This window comes from Melopsittacus undulatus, chromosome 17 (assembly GCF_012275295.1).
Source record: "Melopsittacus undulatus isolate bMelUnd1 chromosome 17, bMelUnd1.mat.Z, whole genome shotgun sequence".
Lineage (NCBI taxonomy): Eukaryota > Metazoa > Chordata > Aves > Psittaciformes > Psittaculidae > Melopsittacus > Melopsittacus undulatus.
The window spans coordinates 3,969,347-3,992,339 of record NC_047543.1 but is presented as its reverse complement, the minus strand read 5'-3'; the positions used below and the strand labels follow the sequence as shown (position 1 = coordinate 3,992,339).

The 22,993-nt window shown below is 48.7% G+C and overlaps 2 protein-coding genes and 1 long non-coding RNA gene across 3 annotated transcripts; 2 read left to right on the top strand and 1 right to left on the bottom strand.

The window, feature by feature from the left end:
- Positions 1-1,562: 1,562 nt before the first annotated feature.
- Positions 1,563-14,698, bottom strand: LOC115945791 (uncharacterized). Its single transcript, XR_004080027.2, has 2 exons — positions 14,578-14,698; positions 1,563-6,840 (listed from the first exon to the last, which is right to left on the bottom strand). It is a non-coding gene; the product is annotated as an uncharacterized lncRNA (long non-coding RNA).
- Positions 5,864-11,006, top strand: LOC101881744 (keratin, type I cytoskeletal 13-like). The gene is made up of 8 exons (XM_005144814.3): positions 5,864-6,527; positions 7,484-7,566; positions 8,072-8,228; positions 8,457-8,618; positions 9,031-9,156; positions 9,271-9,497; positions 9,794-9,939; positions 10,651-11,006. The coding sequence occupies exons 1-8, from the start codon at positions 5,943-5,945 to the stop codon at positions 10,674-10,676; spliced, it is 1,512 nt and encodes a 503-aa protein (XP_005144871.1). The 5' UTR covers positions 5,864-5,942; the 3' UTR covers positions 10,677-11,006.
- An 834-nt stretch (positions 14,699-15,532) lies between the features above and the next one.
- Positions 15,533-20,720, top strand: LOC101881573 (keratin, type I cytoskeletal 13-like). Its single transcript, XM_005144813.4, has 8 exons — positions 15,533-16,137; positions 16,999-17,081; positions 17,905-18,061; positions 18,465-18,626; positions 19,065-19,190; positions 19,344-19,570; positions 20,019-20,137; positions 20,413-20,720. The coding sequence occupies exons 1-8, from the start codon at positions 15,649-15,651 to the stop codon at positions 20,436-20,438; spliced, it is 1,389 nt and encodes a 462-aa protein (XP_005144870.1). The 5' UTR covers positions 15,533-15,648; the 3' UTR covers positions 20,439-20,720.
- Positions 20,721-22,993: the final 2,273 nt, after the last annotated feature.

The window sequence follows — 22,993 nt, the reverse complement described above, 5'->3', positions numbered from 1 at the left end:
TGCTAATATAACATAATCTAACATAATGTAATGTAATGTAATACACAACACCTTTGAGTTATTATGAATGTGCACTGACAGGATTAAATCAAGAACAACAAGTTTTCCCCAATGCCCTTGGAGCAGTAATGTGGAAAGCCGGCTCCACTGGGCTCGACACACCCTTCTGGTGGAGGGCAGCAATTCCCAGAGAAAATACTGACTGAAGAGCCTCTAAATGGGTTGTTTTAGAGAGGCAAACAGGAAGAACCAGCTGGCAACGTGGGAAGATAAAAGGGCAGACAAATTAATACATGGGAGAGGGCTTTTTTTAAAGTAAGATACAATAAACAGATGGGGGAAAAAATACGCTGCTATTTTACTGCCACAGAGAAAGTAATAACAAACCCAGTCAGGACCACAACTGTTTGTACAAGCAAAGACTTGGGATCCAGCCTGTATCCCTTGTCACCCACAGCAGAATCTGGAGAGGGGCTTGGGACAAGGGATGGAGGGACAGGCCAAGGGGAATGGCTTGAACCTGACACAGGGGAGACTGAGCTGAGCTCTTGGGCAGAAGCTGTTCCCTGTGAGGGTGCTGAGGCGCTGGCACAGGGTGCCCAGAGAAGCTGTGGCTGCCCCATCCCTGGCAGTGCTCAAGGCCAGGTTGGACACAGGGGCTTGGAGCAGCTGCTCCAGTGGAAGGGGTCCCTGCCCGTGGCAGGGGTTGGAACTGGATGAGCTTTAAGGTCCCTTCCCACCCAAACCAGTCTGATTTTACGGTTCTGTGGCTCTGTTAGTTTTCTCTGTAATAAAGTATTGGATGGGGTTTGATGATTAACCTAACAAGAAGACAAGAGGGGATACAATGTATCTGCATTAGGGTCCATTTCTAAAGGAAGGAACAGCTCCAGCAGGTCTGGAATGACAGCAGAGTACAAGCTGAAGCTTGGCCACACAGAGCTGTTCTCTCAGCAGAAATCACAGCAGTGATGGGGCTTTTGTTTCTTGCTCTGGTCTGTGCTCTGCAGAAAGCCTGGTCTGCTCCTGGGTCACCTCTGGTGCTCTAACCCAGCCACACATTGTGTCTGACCGCACCAACACCGCAGGACACTGAGCGATCCCACTCTGAGTGTCCCTTCAGGGGGTAGACTCTCCTCAGCCTCTGTCCAGCTCACAGACACTTGTTAGCCCTTGGGGTAATTAATTGCTCTAATAAGCTGCTGTGAACTACTTTTACTAAGTCCTGTATCTCCCATTCCCACCACACTAATTATACTGTGCATCTCTGTTACTTAACCTGCCCCAGTGTTTATGTGGCACCTCTAAGGCCACTGCATTAATGCTGTGCAGCAATAAAAAGATGCTTTCCCTCCCCAGTGAGTTTATAGTGATGGGAAATGAAGAGTGTGGAAATAGCACAGGAAGAGACAGGGAAGAGAAGATCAATGAAATGTGGAAGATGCAGTGCATGGGACACCAGGACAAGAATCACCTGGGACACTGACCGGAGGCAAACGTTGATCACACTCCCCTTGCGCAGCCACTGGCACCAGCACACAGGGAGCAGAGCTTGTGAGAGCTTCTCTTCTCTTTTAATGTGCAAATCTTGTGCAGCAAGAGCAAATGAGGATCTCAAAGGGGAGTTCTTTCAGCACTTGGGCTAATGGCAGAAGCTCTCAGCATCACAGCCAGGGCTGCAGATGAAACACAGCTTGTGATTGCTCAGGCAGATACAGACTGTGGTATGGGGAAGACACATGGGAAGTACAGCACCATCAGAAAAGGTCCCTTAGGACTGAACATACCCTAAAGGATGAAGACAGAAAAGAAACAGAAAGAAACCAACCAGTTCTGCAAAATGCCAGTGCTGGAAATGAGCTGTGAGTTCAGGGCTGTGCTGTACAAGCAGTTAGAGCTGATGATAGTACTCTGCTGTGGCGTATAAACTATAATTTCTCTATAAAGTCTACTATATAAAGTATATAGACAGATACAGTCTCACACCCACAGTAACTGTCTGTGGGGTTTACATTTTTTACTGGCTTGTGTAACATTCATAAAAACTATATAGAGGAGTAAACTACTGCTGTAACCATGCAGATTTCTCAGCTCAGTACCCTGAATAATGTAATTTAAACTGCCACTATGAGCCTTACGTTGAAAGTATATTGAAATTTAGAGACGTTTTAGTACAAGTACGAGATAAAGATGAAGCCAGCCTGGGGAGGCTGTGGCTGGCTGCTGTCCTGGCTGCCTGTCTCTGCTGCCCCTCTGTAGTGTCTGGGTGCAGGAGGCACCTGAATGTTCCCATTCTCTTGGCAGCTCCTGGTTTGACCCCCGTGGCTCTGGTGCAGGGACCATGGGCTGAAGCCATTTCTCCTCCTGAGCTTCACTGCACTGAGCTGCCCCTGCAGGAGGGGAACTGCTGGAGTTTAGGTTCTTCCATCAGTATTCAAATCTGTCCCAGTACAAATTCCCTGGTACTCTTCTTTGCCATGATAATCAGCAGCGCTTCCAGGGATGCAAATGAGGGAAGTCTGGCTACACTGGTATCATCTGGTAGGTGCTGGAAGGAAATGAAAACCCTTCACAAAATGAATCAGGGAACATTGTGAGCTTCAGTAGGAAGAAATCTGGTTCTGTCCACCTGCATGTTCTGCTGAACTTCTACTTCACCACTAGCAAATGCTCAGAGGTAGTGTGAAGATGTGAACAGTCAGCAAGAAGCTGAAACAGAGTCATCACCTTGGTCTCTGAGGCGTATTTAAGAGCTGGGATCATGCTGTTACCAAACCCATTGTGATAATTACTTCTCTTGCCTTACAGGAGTTTGCTAACCATGGTGGTATAAACCAATGAGTCACTGGCCAGAAAAAAGTCATGGTCTGCATTTGAAAGATGGGAGCATGAGGTCTGGAGCCAGTTCAGTATCACATCAAAGCAGTGTTTAATAAGTGATGCCCAATGGCTATTATGCAAATTATTAATAGTAATTACAAGTGACAAGATAAAATCATATTCCAGTGTGGTTGCACAAACATCACCGAAGCAATGCTTATGAAAGCAAAGCTCTGTCAAATTAGACACACCTTTCTTGTAGTTGACACAAGAAAACATTATCAACCTTGATAAGAGAAGCGAGCAGAGTGGGAGAGTTGATGCTCTGCACCCAGGCTGGGCACAGGGACAGTTGCAGCTCCCACAGGACCCAACTCCACTGCCCACAGAGTCTCCTCCTGTCTCCTCCTGAGCTGCCCATCGCCATGTGTCCATATTCACACTTGGTACCTCTTGCTCCACTTCCAGATCCCTCTTCTCCATAATGCCCACAAGACTTCACAGTGTTTGTGTGACACAGACCACTGCTGCTCGGCCTGGATAACAGCCTGACACCACTTCCTTTACTTCCATCTGTATGAAACCGTTTGTTTCCTCCTCTCTGACATTTAGGTTGCAAATCCTTTGGGGACATTTTTCTGTCTTCAGCTTGCACAGTCCTTTCCTACACAGAGCTCTGCCCCAAGGCTGTGCCCCTGAGCTATGGGAATACAAATGGTTACAAAAGTGGAGGCAAAGAAATCAGTTTAGTGGGGAGCACAGCCAGTGCTGATGGAACAGGACAAGATGGTGTCTCACAGCTACAGAAAGCAGAACCCCCCAGTCAGAAGACACACACACACACCTCTGCCCAGGCTGTGGTCATATGGAGCAAGGCAATATCCCAAGTGCTTGAGCAGACAGAGCTGCAGCCATGCAGCCAGGGCAAGGTAACCCTTATTGGTTCGAAACTACAGTCTGGGCCTGGCTTCTGGATGTGCCACGTCCCAGTGAAACTGGCAGGAGCCCAGTAAAACTCCAAAGGCTGTCATTATATCCCAAACACGAGTACTTCAGAAGAATTGTGTATTTGCAGCCTGTGGACCTTTCCACCAGGAGGTACGTAGAAAGTTGTAGGATGCTGCAAACCACTTTGGTTGTGGAGCAAGACTTATTCCTTCTTGCTTTGGAACTGCTGAAACAAGGAGGTGGAGGTGTTCCTTGCCCACCTGGAGAGATCATCCGACATCTGCAATATCCCATCCTAAACCTGACTCTAAAAGGAGAGTCAGTGAGCAGTGCTCGCTGTAGGTTGCTATTAGGTAACTTGTGAAAGCCTCCACAGCAGAGCAAAGCTCCAAGCAATCCAGACATTATATTAATTTCTGTTGGCTCTTACAGACACACCCTGTCTCCAATTATATTCCTCAAAAAGACAGATGAAAGCCAGATTTATTCCCCATTCTCCTTCTGCTCCTGATTTTCACCGTGGCGAGTCTCGGCTGTGTGGGGATGTGTTTGCAGGGGGAGGATGGACTTGTATTTCAGGCATTGCAGTCTCAGCCAGGATCTGAGCTCTGCCAGACTCCAGCTCTGTCCTTGAGCAAGTTATTTCCCTACACCATCAGAATCATGAATATTCCAAGGTGCTGCCAGCCTTGGGTAGGCGCCTTTTTATCATTTCTGATCTAAGCCAAGAAAGAAATAATCTCACCGGAGAGTGGAGAGTCCTCACTTGAGCTGGTGAGAAGATGATCACATTTGTATATGCTTGGGGACACTGTCCTCTCATGGTGACAGGAGCCACCCAGCTTCCCGCTGGGAAAGGAGAGGGGGCTGAGGTGTGAGCAGAGATTTCCTCTGCCCCTCCTGGGAGGTAACGGCTGCACTCAGGGCTCCCCGTCAGGTCACACTCACAGAGGATTTATCACAACTGCTCCTGTATATGGACGTACTTGAGTCAAAGGTCACTTGTGAGTAAGAGTTGCTTGAAAATTCCAGCCCGTGGGGAAGAGAAGCCTCCATTCCCTGGAGAGCAGAATATCCTCTTGTTACAGCAGTAACGAGGGGAAAGATACTCGCACTGGTGGAGCCTGTTCTCTGAATGCTCCTCTGGCCGCTGCCTGGTTTTGGAGATGGTTTTCCCATGACCAGCCAAGCTGTGCCAATCCTGCTGCTGCACTCAGATCAGAAAGGCAGAAAGCTTTGCTCCTTATATTGTGCTCAGCACCATCTTGGCGATGCAAAGACCTGTGGGCTCACATCCCAGTCCAGGCTGGGAACTGGATATATCGCCCATGGATACTCCCTGTCCTGTCATCTCTTTATCTACAATCATCACAGTCTGAGGCAGCATGGACAGCAATTAAAGGAACTGAAAACTAACTTCAGAGAGGTACTTCATGCACATCCAGGAACAAGGACTTCCAACACTCAGCAGGCCTGAGCTCCACACACTGTGAGCAAGTTGACTTTTTGGGTTTGCACAACCAGAGAACTAAACCCACGGGGGAATTTCCTCTGAGATTTAAGAAGTCTCACAGTGGAGCCTGTGTTAGACCTGTGTGTCCTTGTGCCAGGTGACAGACACCTGCACCATGGGATCCCTGGTCTTTTCACTGCTGCTGTCACTGTTACACTTTTCAGAAGTGAGAATTTATAATTTCCCATTTTTGTTCCATGTAGTCTAGCATAGCACAGGCTACAAAACTGTTTATTGGACTAAGAATAAAATAAATACAAATTAATAGAGATAAAAGGCACTTTGATGTTATAAATACCATGTTTCTGCTTTGTACATAATCTAGGGCAACTTTTTTTCTTGACTTGTTGTAAAGTTTGCATCATACAAAAAGCTGATGACTCATAAAACATTATTTTACTTTTTGGAATAAGCTGCTGACATGTAAAGTATCTTCCTTGTGAACTGGGATTTCTAGAGGGAAACTGCCTATGGGCTATTTATTCTTGGCATAAACAGCAAGACTAGCCAGCCCCGTGGGAAGAAGAAACACCCTTTAGGTGACACCCCCTTTGGAAGGTATAAATAGAGATCTGCGGCAACAACCAACCTGCAGTCTGATTCAATATCAAGCTGTGCATCTTGCTTTGGGCTTTGGGTTGGAGCTGCAGCTGTCCTCAAAATGAGTTGTAGTATTAAGCAGACAACTGGCTCTCTCAGGGGCAGGACCAGCGGGGGCAGCTGTGTGATTGGTGGCGGTGGTGGTGGTGGAGGAGCACGGATCTCCTCAGTCTCTTCTGGAAGATACACCACTTGTGGGATAGGTGGTGGCCGAGGGTTTTCTGGTAGAAGCTACTGTGGTGGTGTGAATTATGGAGGAGGACTGAGCACCGGCAGTTTGGTTGGTGGAAACTTCGGAGGTGGCTTAGGAGCCGCTGTCCTCGGAGGATGTCCAGGCATGGGATTCAGCGGTGGCAGCGCTCGCTTTGGCGGTGGCATGGGAGGTGGCATTGGTATGGGTCTTGGTGGAGGGGTAGTTGGAGGTGGTTTTGCTGGTGATGGCATTCTTCTTTCTGGTGACGAAAAGGTCACCATGCAGAACCTTAATGACCGCCTGGCTTCTTACCTGGACAAGGTGAGATGCCTGGAACAAGAAAACGCGGACCTGGAGTGCAGAATCAGGGAGTGGTATGCCAAGCAGGGCCCTTTTTGTGAGCCCCGGGACTACAGCTGCTATTACAAAGAAATAGAAGATCTTCAGAATCAGGTAACATCACTTCTCAGCTGCTTTCTCCCTTGTAAGCTTCTCCCAGGGCTGGTTCACAACTCCAGGCAGTTCTCCAGAGTAACAATTCACTGTTGTAAAATGCTTTTGTAAACAGCCATTACCAGCCTGCAGAAGGCTCTGGAGCTCACGGGTCAAACCTCCAGTGTTTGGACTGGTTCCATTGCTTTTACTCATCAGATAGGTTTGAAGGGGGAAATGTTCCCTTCATGGGATACATGTGGATTGGCTCTGTAGGCTTTCTGAATTGGGGTTTGTGCCAAGGTGTTTAAATAGGTACATGCCAAGAAAGCAACTAAAAGAGAAATAAATAGTGGATAGCATTAATTTGCCTGAATTCATATGCTTCTGATATCAGTCTTGCAGAATTCCTGTTAAATGTTATTTCATTTGCTGCAAGTTTACTTTTCCATTCAAAATCAGGGAAACATGGGACAGCTCATTAAAAACAAGGACAAAGAAAGCATTGCCAGCCCCATCCTGAGTGCGTGATTTGCAATTACAAACACTTGCAAAGTGTGTTTGGCAAAAACTCTCAGATGTCAATGCATGAAGAAGAATAAAGGGAAAAGAATCCAGGAAACAGGCGGAATGAGACAGACTTATAATTAAGCCTTGAAACAAACTTTCAGATCTCTTATTCATGAAAGTAAGATTTAGATTTCAAAGGGTAGGTGGATTGGGGCAGGAGCTGGACAACACTGATTGTACCTCCCTGGCTGTCTGCATCAGCACCACGTGTTCTATCATTTTAATGCCTTTGTTTCACAGAACACTCCCCCTGTGACTGCTGCTCTCCTCAGCTCCCCCATGCCTGCACCCACTAGTGAAAAACAGAGGGAGGGCAGGAGGTTAGGTCTGGTAGCACTGGTCATTGGGTACACGTGAGCCTGAGGATACAGGGAGGAGACTTCAGGAGTGAATAATCTGTTTTCCAGATTGTTTGCGCAACCATAGACAACAACAAGATCATTCTGAACATTGATAACAGCAGGATGACAGCCGATGACTTCCGAGTGAAGTGAGTATCCCCCTGGCTGTCCCTTCCCCTGCCAATGCTCCCACTCACAGAGCTGGTAAGAAGGAGATCTCAGACAGGGCTCCTGTGATCCCCTGGCCAGGACAAGCTCTTCCATCCATTACCTCTAGAGCTGCCTTAATCAGTGGCAGCTCCACGTAGAAAGTTTGGGGCAAGAAGATGGTTTTGAGTAGAGCTTAGAGCTCTTCAGAAAGCAGAAGGGCTCTGCAGATAGGGAGCAGCATGGGTTCCCCCCAAGCTGCCATTCTAGCACGTGGTGTCTTTCAAAGGGAAAGCTTTTGATTTTCCTGTTGGAGCACAGGAGTGTGGTGAGGGACAGCTCAACCCAAGTGAAGAAGCTCCCGAGAAGGCAGACTGAGGGCAGGTTTGGCAGAGCAAGCCTCAAACTGCTGTTCGCATCCTGCTGGGCCAGTTAGGAAACTACTGCTGTGAGAAAGATGGAAAGAGCACTCGGTGGTGTCAGACACTGACAGCTCCTTGCCCGCAGGTACGAGACGGAGCTGGCCCTGCGCCAGAGCGTGGAGGCTGACATCAACGGCCTGCGGCAGGTCCTGGACCAGCTCACGCTCTGCAGGTCTGACCTGGAGGCGCAGCTCGAGTCGCTGCGGGAGGAGCTCTGCTGCCTCAAGAAGAACCACGAAGAGGTAGGATCCTGCTCACGCTGCACAAGGATCCATTGGCCTCCCTCACTGTGGTCCCCAGTCCTGGGTGCTGGCTGCAGGGGGCAAGTGGCTGATGGAGACAATACACGTGAATGGGAGCTGTGAATGTCAGGGCTCTGCCAGGGGTTCAGCTCTTCCCTACCAGGGAATTTGGCTCCTGCACTTTTTTCCTCCTTCTAAAAGCTGACCTGCTCTGGGTGGTGTTTGCAGGAGATGAACTGTTTGAGGAAACAATCGACTGGAGATGTGAGCGTAGAGGTCAACGCCTGTCCTGGCCCAGACCTCAGAAAGATCCTGGAGGAGATGAGGTGCCAGTATGAAACACTGATTGAACGCAATCGCAAAGAGGTCGAGGATTGGTACGAGTGCAAGGTGAGTAAAATGACACAGCTCTGACCTTCCCCATCTAACACAGAGCAATGGTTTCACAGTCATTTATCACACATCAAAACCACACAACATACTGTACCACCCTTTAACATTGATTTAACTGGACCAAGTGACACAGGGAATGCTGCCACTCTGTGTCCCTGCCATGGGGTGATGGGAAGTGCTGCATATTAGTGACACTTGAGACAGGAACTGAGCAGTCAGTGGTGAGAACCAACTGGACAGCAGTCCTATTAGAAGAACAAGAGGGTTGACTCTCCATTAGGACGAGAGAGTTAACCCAAACCTTTCCCATGTCATGCTTTTCCTGGCTTCTCTGCAATTTCCTTAGTACTTCGTCTGACTTAAGTTACACATTCCCTGATGCTCTTTCTTCTGGCTTGGTGATTTTCAGATTGAGGAGGTGAATCGGGAGGTTATTACAAGCGGTCAGGAGGTAGAGACGTGCAACAACCAGGTGACTGAACTGAGACGCCAATTGCAAGCCCTGGAAATCGATCTCCAAGCTCAGCTCAGCCAGGTGAGTGCTGAGCTGGTGTCATGCTCACCTCCATCACAGTTATGTTAGATGTCAGAATTCACAGTTAAATGCAGTGTTTCTCATCCTGTACTGCTGCCTCATGTCACCCCTCAGAGGGACAACCTGGAGTCCTCACTGGCTGAGACAGAGTGTCGCTACAACAACCACCTTGCTGAGCTCCAGACCCAGATCACGTGCGTGGAGCAGCAGCTGGCTGATCTGCGGGCAGAAATGGAGTGCCAGAACCAAGAGTACAAGATCCTGCTGGACGTCAAATGCCGCCTGGAGCAGGAGATCCACACGTACCGTTGCCTGCTGGAGGGGGGACAGCAGGACCTTATGTAAGTAGGCTTGAGACACACCAAAAGACACAGTGAAATGTCCAGCACTGGCTATTTTAACATACCAGGAAAGTGAACAATAGCTGAAGGTACTGCACAGCCTCTTCACCCTCACTGCTCTCCCCCTGCCTGGCATTTGGGGCAGATAATCCACTTCCCACCCTGTGCCAGTCATTGCCACAGGAAAGGTCACCACAATATTATTGCCAACTGAGAGCAGCAGGGACAGTGAAAAGCTGCAGTTCCCGTTCATCTGTCATTTCCATCACTAAAATGCTATTTTCCTGTCCTCTTAGTCAGCAAGGAGGAATTGGTCAGTCCTCAGGTCTAGGAGGAGGAGTTGCAAGAACAAGTGGAATAGGTGGAGGAGGTATCATTCGAACAAGCCACACTTATACTTCGTCTTCCCAGATGCCATCCTGTGCAGCTGCGGAGATACAAGGTAAGAGCTGCAACACTCAACAGGATTTCCACAGTGTAACAAGCACAGGCAGCAACAGGAACCTTTCCCATGTAGCTTATAGGTGCTATTTGAAAGCTTCATGGTGAGGCTACTGGGAAACACATGATGGGAGGCCATGGGGGAGTGGTTACAAGTGCTGGCAAGTAGGATGCAAAAGGGGATGAGGAGGAAGAGGGATGGAAAGGAGAGGAACAGGCTGGCAGGCAACAGAGATCATGGAGAAAGGGCTGACATGAAATCTGGGACAAAGGACAGGATAGGAGAAAGCAAGTGCCCAGAAATCATGGGAATACTGGCAGAAAACTACTCACAGTAGTTCAAGGGGAAACTTCCAACCAAACTGAAAAACAAATAAAGAAATATGGTGACAGCTGGTCCATGAGGAGTGTGAGCAGGAAACTGTGCTGGCAGGGACCCTGATGCCATTCCCACACCCAGATTGCTAGGGGGGCAATGGCTGCAGCTTCCACCACTTGGTGTGTATATGTATGAGGGCAGAGCATGCTCCAGCAAGCTCCCCATCCCGTCTGCCTGGCTGGCAGGCAGCAAGCAGGCCTCTCCAGGAAGGACAGTGCTTATCTGGAGTTCTGATCGCATTGGCTTGTGGAATGAGCACGGGTATAGAGTGACAGTGTGGGAAAAAATCTATTTTTGCTATAAACAAACTCATGTTTCCTTTAATCTCCCCAGTGCCTTGCAGAAGGATTTGTGATTAAGCAGAGAAATGAATATTCAACAAGAGAACCCTGAATCTCTTCATCCAGAGCCGTGGGTGAAGAGAGAGGATATTTAGCGTATGCACCTGCAGAGAGCAGGGATGTGCTCTTCTGTGTTACTCAGCAATGCTAAGCCATGTGTCACAGGGATAAGCAGAGCATTGGGCCACATTCTGCTTTATTTTGCTATGTGCTTTTTCCAGTCTGTATTGCTGCATGTGCCCAAGCACCATGACTATTGCTGGAGCTCACCAGTGGTGTGATCACTGTGTACCTGCTGGTGAAAAGCTTCTCTAATAAAACCTTGCTTCTGCCTGATGCAATCAAGAACCCTGTGTCTGGAAACTGCCTTCCTTTAGAAAACCAGGTGCTGATCCATGCACAAGGGCCACCTGAGTGGGTCCGGATCCTATCCCACTGGGAAAGGGAGCCAGGGAATGGCCTCGCTGCCCTCACAGGTCCTGTTCTTCTCCTCCCTGTCAAAGCCTGTAGCACACATGGCCTGTTCCTGCATGACATCCCCTATGCCCTACATGAACAGATCAGGCAGGGCAGCCCACACAGCACTGTGCTATAACACAGCTTTAGACACATTCTGAGAGTCTGTGATGGAGACAGATAGCCTCAGCCCCAGCCCAGTGCTGACACATCTGGGCTGAACCTCTCATACTGCATCACCCAGCCTGGGGATCGTGATTATGCTGAAGAAGAATTCTTGGTCTCCAGAACTGTTTCAATTTCTGCTGACACAGCTTATATTCCAACCCATTGCTTTCATTTTATAGGCAGTTCCCCATTGGGAAAAGGATTGGAAGCAAAAGGTTTATATCCTGCCTAGTTTCACATAGTGATTGAGTCATTTACTGGTCATCCTGTTTCAAAGAGTTTGAACCCGAACATGAGGAACCACTGAAAGATCATCTTTACACTAAACACACCTCTATACAGCTGGAGAGAGCAGGATGGGTGCTGAAAGAGTGCAGCTCAATGGAGAATAGAATGGGAAAAAGAGCCAGCTAGGGCCTTTGGATGCTCTAAGCCAGAATGTCTCAAACCTCATGAGCATGGCAAAGGTCCCTCCCTGCTTGGGCCTCAAACAGCAGCCCCATAGCTGGGGGCATGCATCTCGACACTGACCTGTGTGGCAAGACGAAGGCAGCAGCTTGGTAAGTCAGGGCCCTGCCGCCTTTGTGGTGGGTGCAGCCCTGGGAAGCAGCCCTGTGGAGCTTGCAGAATGGTCAGTTAACAGCCATCATGAGCTGGAGGGTGTTCTGAGGATTGGCCCAGGAAACCAAGCACTGATGGGTTTTACATGTCCACCCCACCCTGCAGGTTCAGAGCTGAGCAGCAGCACTGGATGCTGCTGGTGTTCCTGGTACGCTGTGATGTGGCTGTTACAGTCACATTCACTGCTGAGATGACCTGGCAAAGCAAAACTCCTGGTTACTCATTTCTGACAAAAGCTGGAGGTTACAGAGCAGCAGCCCCAGGGAGGAGGAGAAAGGGTACGAAGACAAAAGCATTTCAGGACCATATATGCCGTACAGAGGCACAGTTTGCTAGCATCAGGTCTTTTATATAGAAGTTAATTTGTCTGTCACTACACAAGCAGACTCAACACAACCTGAAACCTTCCAGGACAGCAGCACCTCCAATGCCTGTAGCTGGCAAGTGTCTGAAGAAGCCCACCCGTTAATGTATCAGGGAGCAGGTGAGAGGGGTCCTTCTGCTGTAAAAGGCAGAAGTTTTTAAACCAAGACTGTGGATCATGTCTTCTTCAAAGATCAGTTCCAGCCCTACAGAAAGCCCCAGACTTGATGCAGAAATCTCTCAATAGCCATGTAAGGCCAGTGCTTCGCAAGAGACCAAAAGAGATACTTATCATGGTTCTAATGGCAAAGTTCCACTGGTTGGGCTCCTGTGTTTACACCCCAGCTGCTCTCAGAGCTCTCAGAGAAGAAGCCAGAAAGCGTTTCCCTATTCCTTTCCCATTGTCTTGTCCTGCCTTATTCAGTGCAAAGACACAAGGCAAAAACCCCACTGCTGCACTTTCCAGCCTTGGTCGTTCCCAAGTGCTGAGTCCTCACACTCTCATTTCTAACAATACAAAGCAACTGTACTGATGCTCTTCCAGATTCCCATCTTCTAGAAACTCAGGGCAATCTACAACACCTAAAACTTGCTGCTTTCTCCTGGGCACCCCAGCTGATTCCCACCGGATCTGGGCTAGTTTCCTCCGCTTGCGAACTGGTGCTGACATCTAGCTGCTCCACCTGCTTCCTTGTGCTTCCCCAAAGGCCTTCCCACCCTTCCCACTGGGTCCGGCAGGCACCGACCATGAACTTCCACAAAGCAGCTGTCCTAAATTCCTGAGAGGTGAAAGAGACCTAATGAGAAGGACTTCCAATGATCTTTATGAATATGCCTCTGGAAAGCCTCTGGGGCTGCACAGACTTAGCTCTTGTTTGTGGTCCTACAGGTTGGGATGCGTCTGGAAAGCAGTTCATGAGACGGTACCTTGTGATAAACTGTTCCCCAGCAGAAAACACCCTGGAAACAACCTGTATATTAAAGAGCTGCAAATTATGGAGCTGTAAACCTCAGTCTGGAAACTATATTTCCATGAGATTTACGTATTTCTTTGTGCTAATGAGACTTACCCGGGAAGCTTCTGAGCCCAAATATCTGAATGAAAATAGGAGGAAAAGCTTAATTTACTTTTTTAAGGTCTTTAGAATAATGATTTAATTCTCTCTTAGCTTAACCAGTGCACCCATTTCCTGAAGACAAAAGGGAAAACAGCAAGAGAGAGGCCAAATGTGTGCCATGCAAGGATCCTGGGCAAAGGAGCCTGCTGAAGGCAGCAGGAGGAGCTGGGTCTAAGGGATAAAGCTCTAGCCCATGGGGTACCTCAGCAAAGCAGGAAGCATCCTCTCTGCCCTCCACAACAGCTACCTCAATAGGCATGTAGACATCCTCCACTCCCACAAAGGAGTAAAATCATTCCATGTTTCTGCCTGCATTATTCTGATGTGCTAAAATGATAAGTGTGGAGCTGGGGAAGGAATGTGTGCTCACTCAGAAGAGATGCTTGCTGCACACAGCTGTTGGGAAACTCCGGAGGAATCATACGCGGGACAGGCAAAGCTTCAAGCGATGCAACATTACATCAGTTTCGGTTCATTCTTACCACCACACCCTGACTCCAATTATGTTCTCCAGTCCTAGTAATGAAATCCAGGTATTCCTTCCTATGCACAATAAATTTATTAGAGTTTTTACCTATCCTGAGAGCTTTGCTCCTTTGTATTTAGGGGCTGAGTGCAGCACAACTTGAAGGAAGGGCAGGCTGACATGCAGGCATTGAGGTCTGACACAGGAGACCCAGGCCCAAGGGCAGACTCAGCAGGCTCTCAGTCTGGATAAATCTCTTTGAGCAGGTCTCTCCACACCTCTGTCTCCAGCTTGCTGGAGATACCACCGGAATGCTGCTGGCTTTCACTCTACCAGATAACTAGTATCCAAGGATGAAGAGATAAAGGGACACATCTTTTCAACAGAAATAAGGAGAATAAGAGCAATAAAATGATGGGCAAATCCATGAATACTGGATAATTCAGCCCTTCAATAGGTGGGATTACTTATTTGCCATACTAATTCCAGCCCACAGCCCTGACACAGAGTGAGGATTTGAGCACTTGCTCCCTGGTGAAGCAGGCTCGGAGAACTCCTTGCAGTGAATGGTTAGTAGTTTCAGAAAGCTCTGGAACGCCTCTTGCTCAATGTCAGTAGAAGCAGGTTCTCCCTAGAGAGAAGCCCACTTCTCTTGAGCCTTAGCAACACACTCCTGAAAATCAGCTTAGCCTGAATTGTGCTGTCAGAAGAGTGAAAGGATTCTTACTTTTTCTTTTCTCTGTCTAGTTAAGATTTGGAGACGTCAGTGATAGGGAAGAGCCTCTAGTTTGTGCTTCATCCATCTTCTCTGAGCCCGTGGAGAACTCTATCTGGCCACGACTGCTCTGCCAGCTGTACCAGCAATCCTGCCTTTATATTTCCTATCACATGATCCTAAACCTCTTATTAGAATACAGCACATATAGACAGAGAATTGGCCATAGGATGTTTCCACTCCCTTTCACCGTTCCAAAGCACCCACCCTTTGCTGGAATAATCACTATCCATAATGATGAAAACTGCAGAAATACCTTTCACTGAGCAACAGGAAATACATAAAGTGCTTTTACCTCCCTTTACACCCTCTACATAAGAAACAACCCCTTTGTGTCTTACTGGAGAGCCACGATCATACACGAAGCACCTTTCATCCGTGTCCATTAAGAGATCACTCCACAGCCTCGTCTCACAGCAGTGAGATTGTCATTTTGCCAATGGAGAGACTTAAAGGTTAATCTCTGCGTCTCTGATCTTTCCACAACTTTCTTACATCATTCCTCATACATCATTCGAGAGGCAAACTTCGTATTTATTCGTTCTTTTTCATCTTACATATTCCACCATCAGCACCTTGCATGAAAACTGCTTATTCAACTCAAAATGAAAATAAATTAATGAGAGATAAAGAGCCCTTTGATGCAATAGCCTTTAATGATTTCTTCCTGGTATATAATTTAGGACAGTGTTTTTCCTGGCTTAATGTTGTAAAGTTTGCATCATAAACAAAAAGCTGATGATTCATAAAACATTATTGCTAATGTATTTTTGAAATTAGCAAGAGACATGTAAAGTATCTTCCTTGTCTACCAGGATTCCTAAAAGGAAACTTCCCTTTGAGAAATTATTCTTGGCACCAATGGCTGGGGTAGCTGGCCTTATGGGAAGAGGATTCAGTGGTGACACCCACTCTGGAAGGTATAAATAGAGTTTCTCAGCCACAGACAGCTCGCAGTCTGATTTAATATCAAGCTGTGCATCTTGCTTTGGGCTTCTGCTTGCATTTCCAACTGCTGTCACCATGAGTTGCAACGTTAAGGAGACTATTACTGTGTCTAGCAAAGGCAGGAGCAGTGGTGGCAGCTGTATCATTGGTGGTGGTGGTGGAGCACGGATTTCTTCCTATACGATAGGCAGTGGCAGAGGTTTTTCTGGAAGGAGTTACTGCGGTGGAGTGAATTATGGAGGGGGACTGAGTGTTGGTAGCTTGGCTGGTGGGAGCTTTGGAGGTGGCAACTGCTATGGCAATGGCCTTGGTTTTGGCCTTGGAGGCGGTGTGGCTGTTGGTGGTCTTGGTGGCGACTGTTTGCTTTCATCTTGCGATGAGAAGGTCACCATGCAAAATCTCAATGACCGCCTGGCTTCCTACCTGGACAAGGTGAAGTGCTTGGAGAAGGAGAATGCTGAACTGGAATGCAGAATCCGAGAGTGGTACGCGACACAGGGCCTCTCCTGCGAGCCCCGGGACTACAGCTGCTATTACAAAGAAATCGAAGATCTCCAGAACCAGGTAAACCTCTTTTCAGCTGTTCCTTCCCCATTTAAAGCTTATGTCTGAATTTGTATTTAGAACCTATTGCAACTGTTAGAGGTAACTTGGTGCTGCTGAGTGTCTTTGCAAGCAGATTTTGGCAAGCTGCCCTATAGCATGTTGTGGGTGCACATCAAAGACATGCTGCAGGGTGATACAGGTGGGGTGATATTCTTGAAAAGGAAAAGGCTGCTTTGTTACGTTGGGTTTGGACTATACAAGTACGAATCTGATACCAAGTGTGCTCTGAGTAGATGTAGTGGTGTCAGCCCAGTAGGAAAAGCAAAGAGAACTCTGGCACCAGAGCAACACACACAACTGCTGTATCAAAGGAAGTGTAAATTCTAGGTGAGACAAGTTGAGGATCTGGAATTGACTGCCACAGTGGCACAAAGAGCTTGATATTAACATGTCCACAGTGAAAGTTATGGCTGATCTTAAGGCTTAAGGATACCTTCCAACTATCTTTCCTGAGGATTCTTAAGCTTGAAGCCCAGAACACATCAGCATGAATGTCAGCTGAGATGTAATGTCTTAAGAGAGGTTCTTTAGGTGCACTTCTTTGTGAAGGACCTTTGGGACTTCCCTTTATATCTTGAAACTGGAAAGTTCCATCTGAGAGCTCTGTAACTCCCATCCTCTACACAGTTGACACCTTCACTGACTGCGAGTGAAGGAGGCAAAGCTCCTGCAAACTGCTCAAGAAACAAGGTTACTTAATTCAGAAGGTAACAGAAAAAGGACCTTGTGAAGGGATCCTGCCTCTCTGAAATCTAGCTAGACTATAGAGTAAAACAGCAGAGAGAAATGAGACATCACTCATAGTCTGCTCTCTTCCAGATTGTCTGCGCAACCATCGATAACAACAAGATCATTCTGGACATTGATAACAGCAGGATGGCTGCTGACGACTTCCGAGTGAAGTGAGTACACCTCTGTGCAGATGGACCCTGCTGTCTGCTCCCTGCCCCTTTACATCTCACCCATGGAGTCTCCATGTGTAATTATAGACTTCAGATGAGTTTCACTCCAACACCACATTAGGACAGGGTGGTGTGATGAAAGGCATCTTGCTCTTGGTCACCAGCCCTCCCTTAATTATTATTCTTGGGTAAAGCATTTGGCAAGTGTTTGTGGTGAGGGTTGGGGACGCAAACTGCAGGGAGTGGTCCTTAGTGGTGTGGTTGGTGCATTTTCATCACTGACAGTGTAGACTGGGATCAGCAAAACAGAAATACAGCAGGAAAAGGGACTTTTTACAACGGCCTGTAGGGACAGGTCAAGGGGAATGGCTTTAACCTGACACAGGGGAGACTGAGCTGAGCTCTTAGGCAGAAGCTCTTCCCTGGGAGGGTGCTGAGGTGCCGGCACAGGGTGCCCAGAGAAGCTGTGGCTGCCCCATCCCTGGCAGTGCTCAAGGCCAGGTTGGACACAGGGGCTTGGAGCAGCTGCTCCAGTGGAAGGGGTCCCTGCCTGTGGCTGGGGTTGGAGCTGGAGGAGCTTCAGAGTCCCTTCCAATCCAAACCATTCCATAATTCTATGATACCAACCACACAGCGATCAGGAGCATGAAAAACAAAGATAAGGAAGAAAAGCTTCCACAGAACAGACATTAAGTGCCATGCAGAAATCCAACGCGCAGAGCATTCAGCTGAGAGAGCAAACTGCAGCTCAGACAGGGGTTAGGCAAGGAGAGAGCTCTCTGCACGAACCGAGCACGTGTGAGATGTCACTGCTCCCTGGCAGGTACGAGACGGAGCTGGCCCTGCGCCAGAGCGTGGAGGCTGACATCAACGGCCTGCGGCAGGTCCTGGACCAGCTCACGCTCTGCAGGTCTGACCTGGAGGCGCAGCTCGAGTCGCTGCGGGAGGAGCTCTGCTGCCTCAAGAAGAACCATGAAGAGGTAGGATCCTGCCCCTCGCCATGGCCCTGACAGAAAACTGCCTGCGTGAATGTGCTTTAGGTTTAAAGGTGGAGAAAAACTGCTTTCACCCCACAGCTTCCCATCAAACCCTTTGGGGTTCAGACCTGCCTGGGATGGGGGGAGCTCTGGCAGAGATGCGGCCTCCGCTCTTGCCAGTGCTGGGAGTGCCAGAGGGGGGTGAAATTGCTGCTGACTCCAGTTGGGTGAGGAAAGAAATTACCCAAGAGATTTGTTGGGAAAAACACTTGCACCATCTTCCAGTGCTTTCTGTGGCCACAGCTCCAGGCACCCCACGCAGAGGGCAGTCCTCAGCCACCCAGCTCTGCTCTTCTGTGTGGTCTTTCAGCCCCCAGTATGCATCTGATCTGGGTTCTACTTCCAGGAGATGAACTGCCTGAGGAAACAATCCACTGGAGATGTGAGCGTGGAGGTCAATGCCTGCCCTGGACCAGATCTCAGGCAAATCTTGGAGGATTTGAGGTGCCAGTATGAGACACTGATAGCGCGCAACCGCAAGGAAGTTGAGGATTGGTATGAGTGCAAGGTAAGCAACATGTGCCTGCTCCCAACAGACACGCAGGCTTCAGGGCACAGGAGGGTTTCGGGAAACAGACTTGAGACAATGAGCAGTTCTATCCTTACAGTGAAGCCCAACATCAGCACTTATTATCCACTGTGCTGCACAGGAGGCCTGTCTGACCAGTTTGCTATGTCCCGTCTGGAAGGGCAGACTTTGCCACAGGGCCTTGTGGTGTGTTGTTGGAGCTGAGATACTCCACAGTTGGATTAAAGAGACTTCTAGCCACAAGCTTAATGTGATGTGGAAAGCAAGCGAGAAGCTGAAGCTGTTGGTTAACGCCCAGAGCAGGGAACTTGCCCTGCTCACTTTGCTTTATGCCAGCAGTATTCTGCTTCTGTAAAAGCAAGTCCATTTTACACAGATATTCCCTGATGCTCTTTCTTCTGGCTTGGTGATTTTCAGATTGAGGAGGTGAATCGGGAGGTTATTACAAGCGGTCAGGAGGTAGAGACGTGCAACAACCAGGTGACTGAACTGAGACGCCAATTGCAAGCCCTGGAAATCGATCTCCAAGCTCAGCTCAGCCAGGTGAGTGGTGAATGTCCCTACAGCCAGGATGAGGTGACTGCTGGCCTTCTTGAACAGCCAGACTGAGAACCAGCATGCTGGGGGTGAGCAGCTCGTTCAGATCCAGGGTGACACTTAAATGAATGTTGCTTCTTTGTTTATCTTGCTTATCAGAGAAATAACTTGGAATCCTCTCTGGCTGAGACCGAGTGCCAGTACAACACCCTCCTCGGCGAGCTCCAGAACCAGATCACGTGCGTGGAGCAGCAATTGGCTGAAATAAGAGCGGAAATAGAGTGCCAGAACCAAGAGTACAAGACTTTACTGGACGTCAAGTGCCGTTTGGAGCAGGAGATTCAGACCTACCGGTGCTTGTTGGAAGGAGGACAGCAGGACCTTATGTACGTAGATCTCTAAATCCACTAGGGAATAAATGAAAATATCAAGGGTCTGTATGACAGATGGGGAATCCAACGTGAGCTTTAGTCTATCTTAATGCTCTCTTTGAGAGGATGAAGTTATCTTTTTAGCATTCAAATCTGAACCAAATGTTGCCCCTTGGGATGTGCACAGCAGAGAAACCAAATCTGTTAACTGCTACTTACAGCATCATAACTACAAGTATTCTGTCAGCAGAATGTCAAAATAGGAATTAATGCTCTGCCTTGCATTTCCATGCCAAAGGGGAGCAAAACTGTGAAAGAGCCCTGAAAGTGCAAAAAGAACACAATGTAAAATACCCTCATCCCTATAAAAAGGACATAGCTTGAGACTTTTGTCCTGTAGTAAGCCTGTGTCATGTAACGTTCTAAAATTCCCTGTTTGCTCTCCCCAAATGTATCTCACCAGTCACGGAGGAGGAATCGGAACTGGTGTAGGAGGAGTCATTAGGACAAGCCACACCTATACGGCAACTTCGTCGTCCCACTGCCAGCCCCAGGTCGCACCCTGCAAGACTGGGGACATAGGTAAGAGCTGTGATTTCTCAAAAGGAAAACGGTTTGATTCAACATTGTATCTTTAACTGATCTGCGATTTAACACATCTGTAACTTTACAAGGACAAATTCCCATTTAAACACAATTATTTAGGGAATCTCTGAGGTTTTCTGGGTTGTTGGCTAACTGCTCTGGTTTAACAGAGTATGTTCTTGAAATAAGGGCACTACACAGGGCACAGTTTTGTTATTTGAAGGGTTTTATCTCTGTTGCAATCAAATAATGCTGCTATATTTCTTTTCCAGTGACCTGCAGGAGAATTTGTGACTAAGGAGGAATGGACTAGAAGATGAAATACAAAGAAACCCATAGAAAAACCAAGAACACTCAATGTTCACTGCACGCCTCTGCAGAGAAAGTAGAAGTAACTCAGTGATGCTTTGCCATGTATTCAAAGGGCCTGTTGGGAGCCACCTTCTCTTCTCTGTTCTGCTGTTTCTGTTCTTTAATGCTGTAATCTCTAGAAGTTACTGGAGTTAGTCAGGATCACTGTGTACCTGCTGGTGAAAAACTTCTCTAATAAAACCTTGCTTCTGCCTGATGCAATCAAGAACTCTGTGTCTGGAAACTGCCTTCCTTTAGAAAAGCAGGTGCTGATCCATGCACAAGGGCCACCTGAGCAGGTCCGGATCCTATCCCACTGGGAAAGGGAGCCAGGGAATGGCCTCGCTGCCCTCACAGGTCCTGTCCTTCTCCTCCTCCCTGTCAAAGCCTGTAGCACACGTGGCCTGATCCTCCATGACATCCCCCATGCCCTACATGAACAGATCAGGCAGGTGCCTATGGGTTTCCCATGGAGCATTTTCCCTAAATTCATTGCAAAACAACAGAGAAGGAAGTAAGTGGAGCTGGAGCTCATCAGTGAAAGGAGAACAGAGAGATCATGGACAGAAATTCCCCTGTAGAAGCAAGCTCAGGGTGGTCTATATCCACAGACAGTTATGGCCTAGCAGCCATCCCTGGTGCACATCTCCAGCTGCTCTCCAGATGTGTCAGGCACTAAACCGTGAGCCGTGCTGGCTGCTGGGGAGGACAGTGTCAGTCAAGCACCTCTTACCAGACCTGCACTGCAGGGATGTGCCTTCTGACCCCACCTGGGACTCCTGTTATGTGCATCTGCCTCTCTGCAGAGCACATCCCATCTCGTCTGGTCAGATATCTGTCTGGGGAGAGGGACCATGAGGCCTGAGTGCCTGGGTGACAGTCAGCAGAGCCCAACACAGATGCTGAGATGGCAGATTCTATTATGAATCTCTTGAAATGGCCAAGGGATGGTTGGATATCCATAGATGTGCAGAGACACCCACAGGATGGAGACAGCGAGTGCCTTGAAAGCCCTTTTTGTAACCTGTATAACACAACACCAGCACTTCTCACACTTAACCACACATAAAGTTATTTTGGAGCCCTGTGCTGAGAAATTAAAAAGCATTTGAAGCACAAAAGCAAGTGCAATTCCCCAAATCCCACTCCTGAGCATAGCACACACCTGGGTGAACAAACAGCACCCCTGCCTGGGCTGGTGCTGAGCCTGAGGGCCGCAGGGAGCTGGGCCGGGGCCAAGGGAGGTGCTTTAGCTCCGCAGAAGGGAAGCAACACGACTGATCCCTAGTGGACGGGGCCGTGAGGAGCAGCGGGACACGGTGCAGGCAGAGCAGGGCACAGAACCGCTGGCACCAGGCTCTGGCTGAGGTGCCCCGGGGCAGGTTGGTACCCGAGGCTCACCCATCGCGTTGCTGGCCCAGCTTCGCACTGCGCTCTGCTCACACGGAGCATTCCCACCAGCAGCTGCCCCCATGTACAAACCCTCGTGTGATGCCCTGGAGCTGTGCAGCGGAGCCGCCGGCTGTTCCCGAACACGGGAATCAAACCCGAGTGAGGAGCAGTGTCCCACTGTAACCAAAACCCGTCCCTCTGACAGCTGAGTTTTCCCTTTGCACCACTGTCAGTGCTGGCATTTCCCTCCTGCAACCGCAGAACGAAGCATCAACCTGGAGAGCTTGTGAAAATACTTCTATTGGGTTGGTTTTGGTTTGCTTTTCAGAGGAAAGTGAAACGGAGCCCGAGAGCTCAGGGCAGGGCTGGCTGGCATCCCCTCTGTACCAAGGCTCAAGCAGAAGCTTTTCATTTCATTGCAGACAAAAGCTTAAGAGCAGCTGCAATAATGAACAACCCGTACACACAAACGCTGCTTGTGCTGAAGAACAAGGACCTGGTGAAAGCCGCTGATAAACGCATCCTGAGCAGACACTTCAGTACTTCCCAAGTCTCTCCATAAGGTGTCAGCTGTACTTAACTGGCAGATCCAAGAGCAACATGCTCCCAAGTGCCTGCTCCCACACAGTCCCCTCCTGCCTCTTTTGTGCCTATCCATGCAGTGAGCAGCTCCCGCAGCGCCGGGCTGGGACCGATGCCTCTCTAGAGGGCACCCAGCTCCCAAAGGTGCTGAAGGGTGCACAGGCAAGAGGCAGACGTGCAGCAAACCCAGCTCCCATTGCTGGGCTCCTCCTCTAGCACAAATACACCAACACTAAAGAGATGCCTGCGGTATGTGCAGGGAGCTCCTGCCAGCTGAAAACACAACCCGCTGTCAGCCCTGCCATCCTGCTCCAGTTCCCTCATCAGTATTCAATGGGTGCAGTCGCAGTGAGGTTGACATGACCTGATTCTCTGTGTGTGACTCTTGCAGGGGATGATGCAGGTTTCCTCCCTCCCTCCTTGGATCCCCCATCGGGTGCTCCTGTGTGTAAGTGCTCAGAACTGACACCAGGCTGAAACTCATCACACTAATTCCTGTGCATGTTTGAGGATAGCACTGCAGTATTT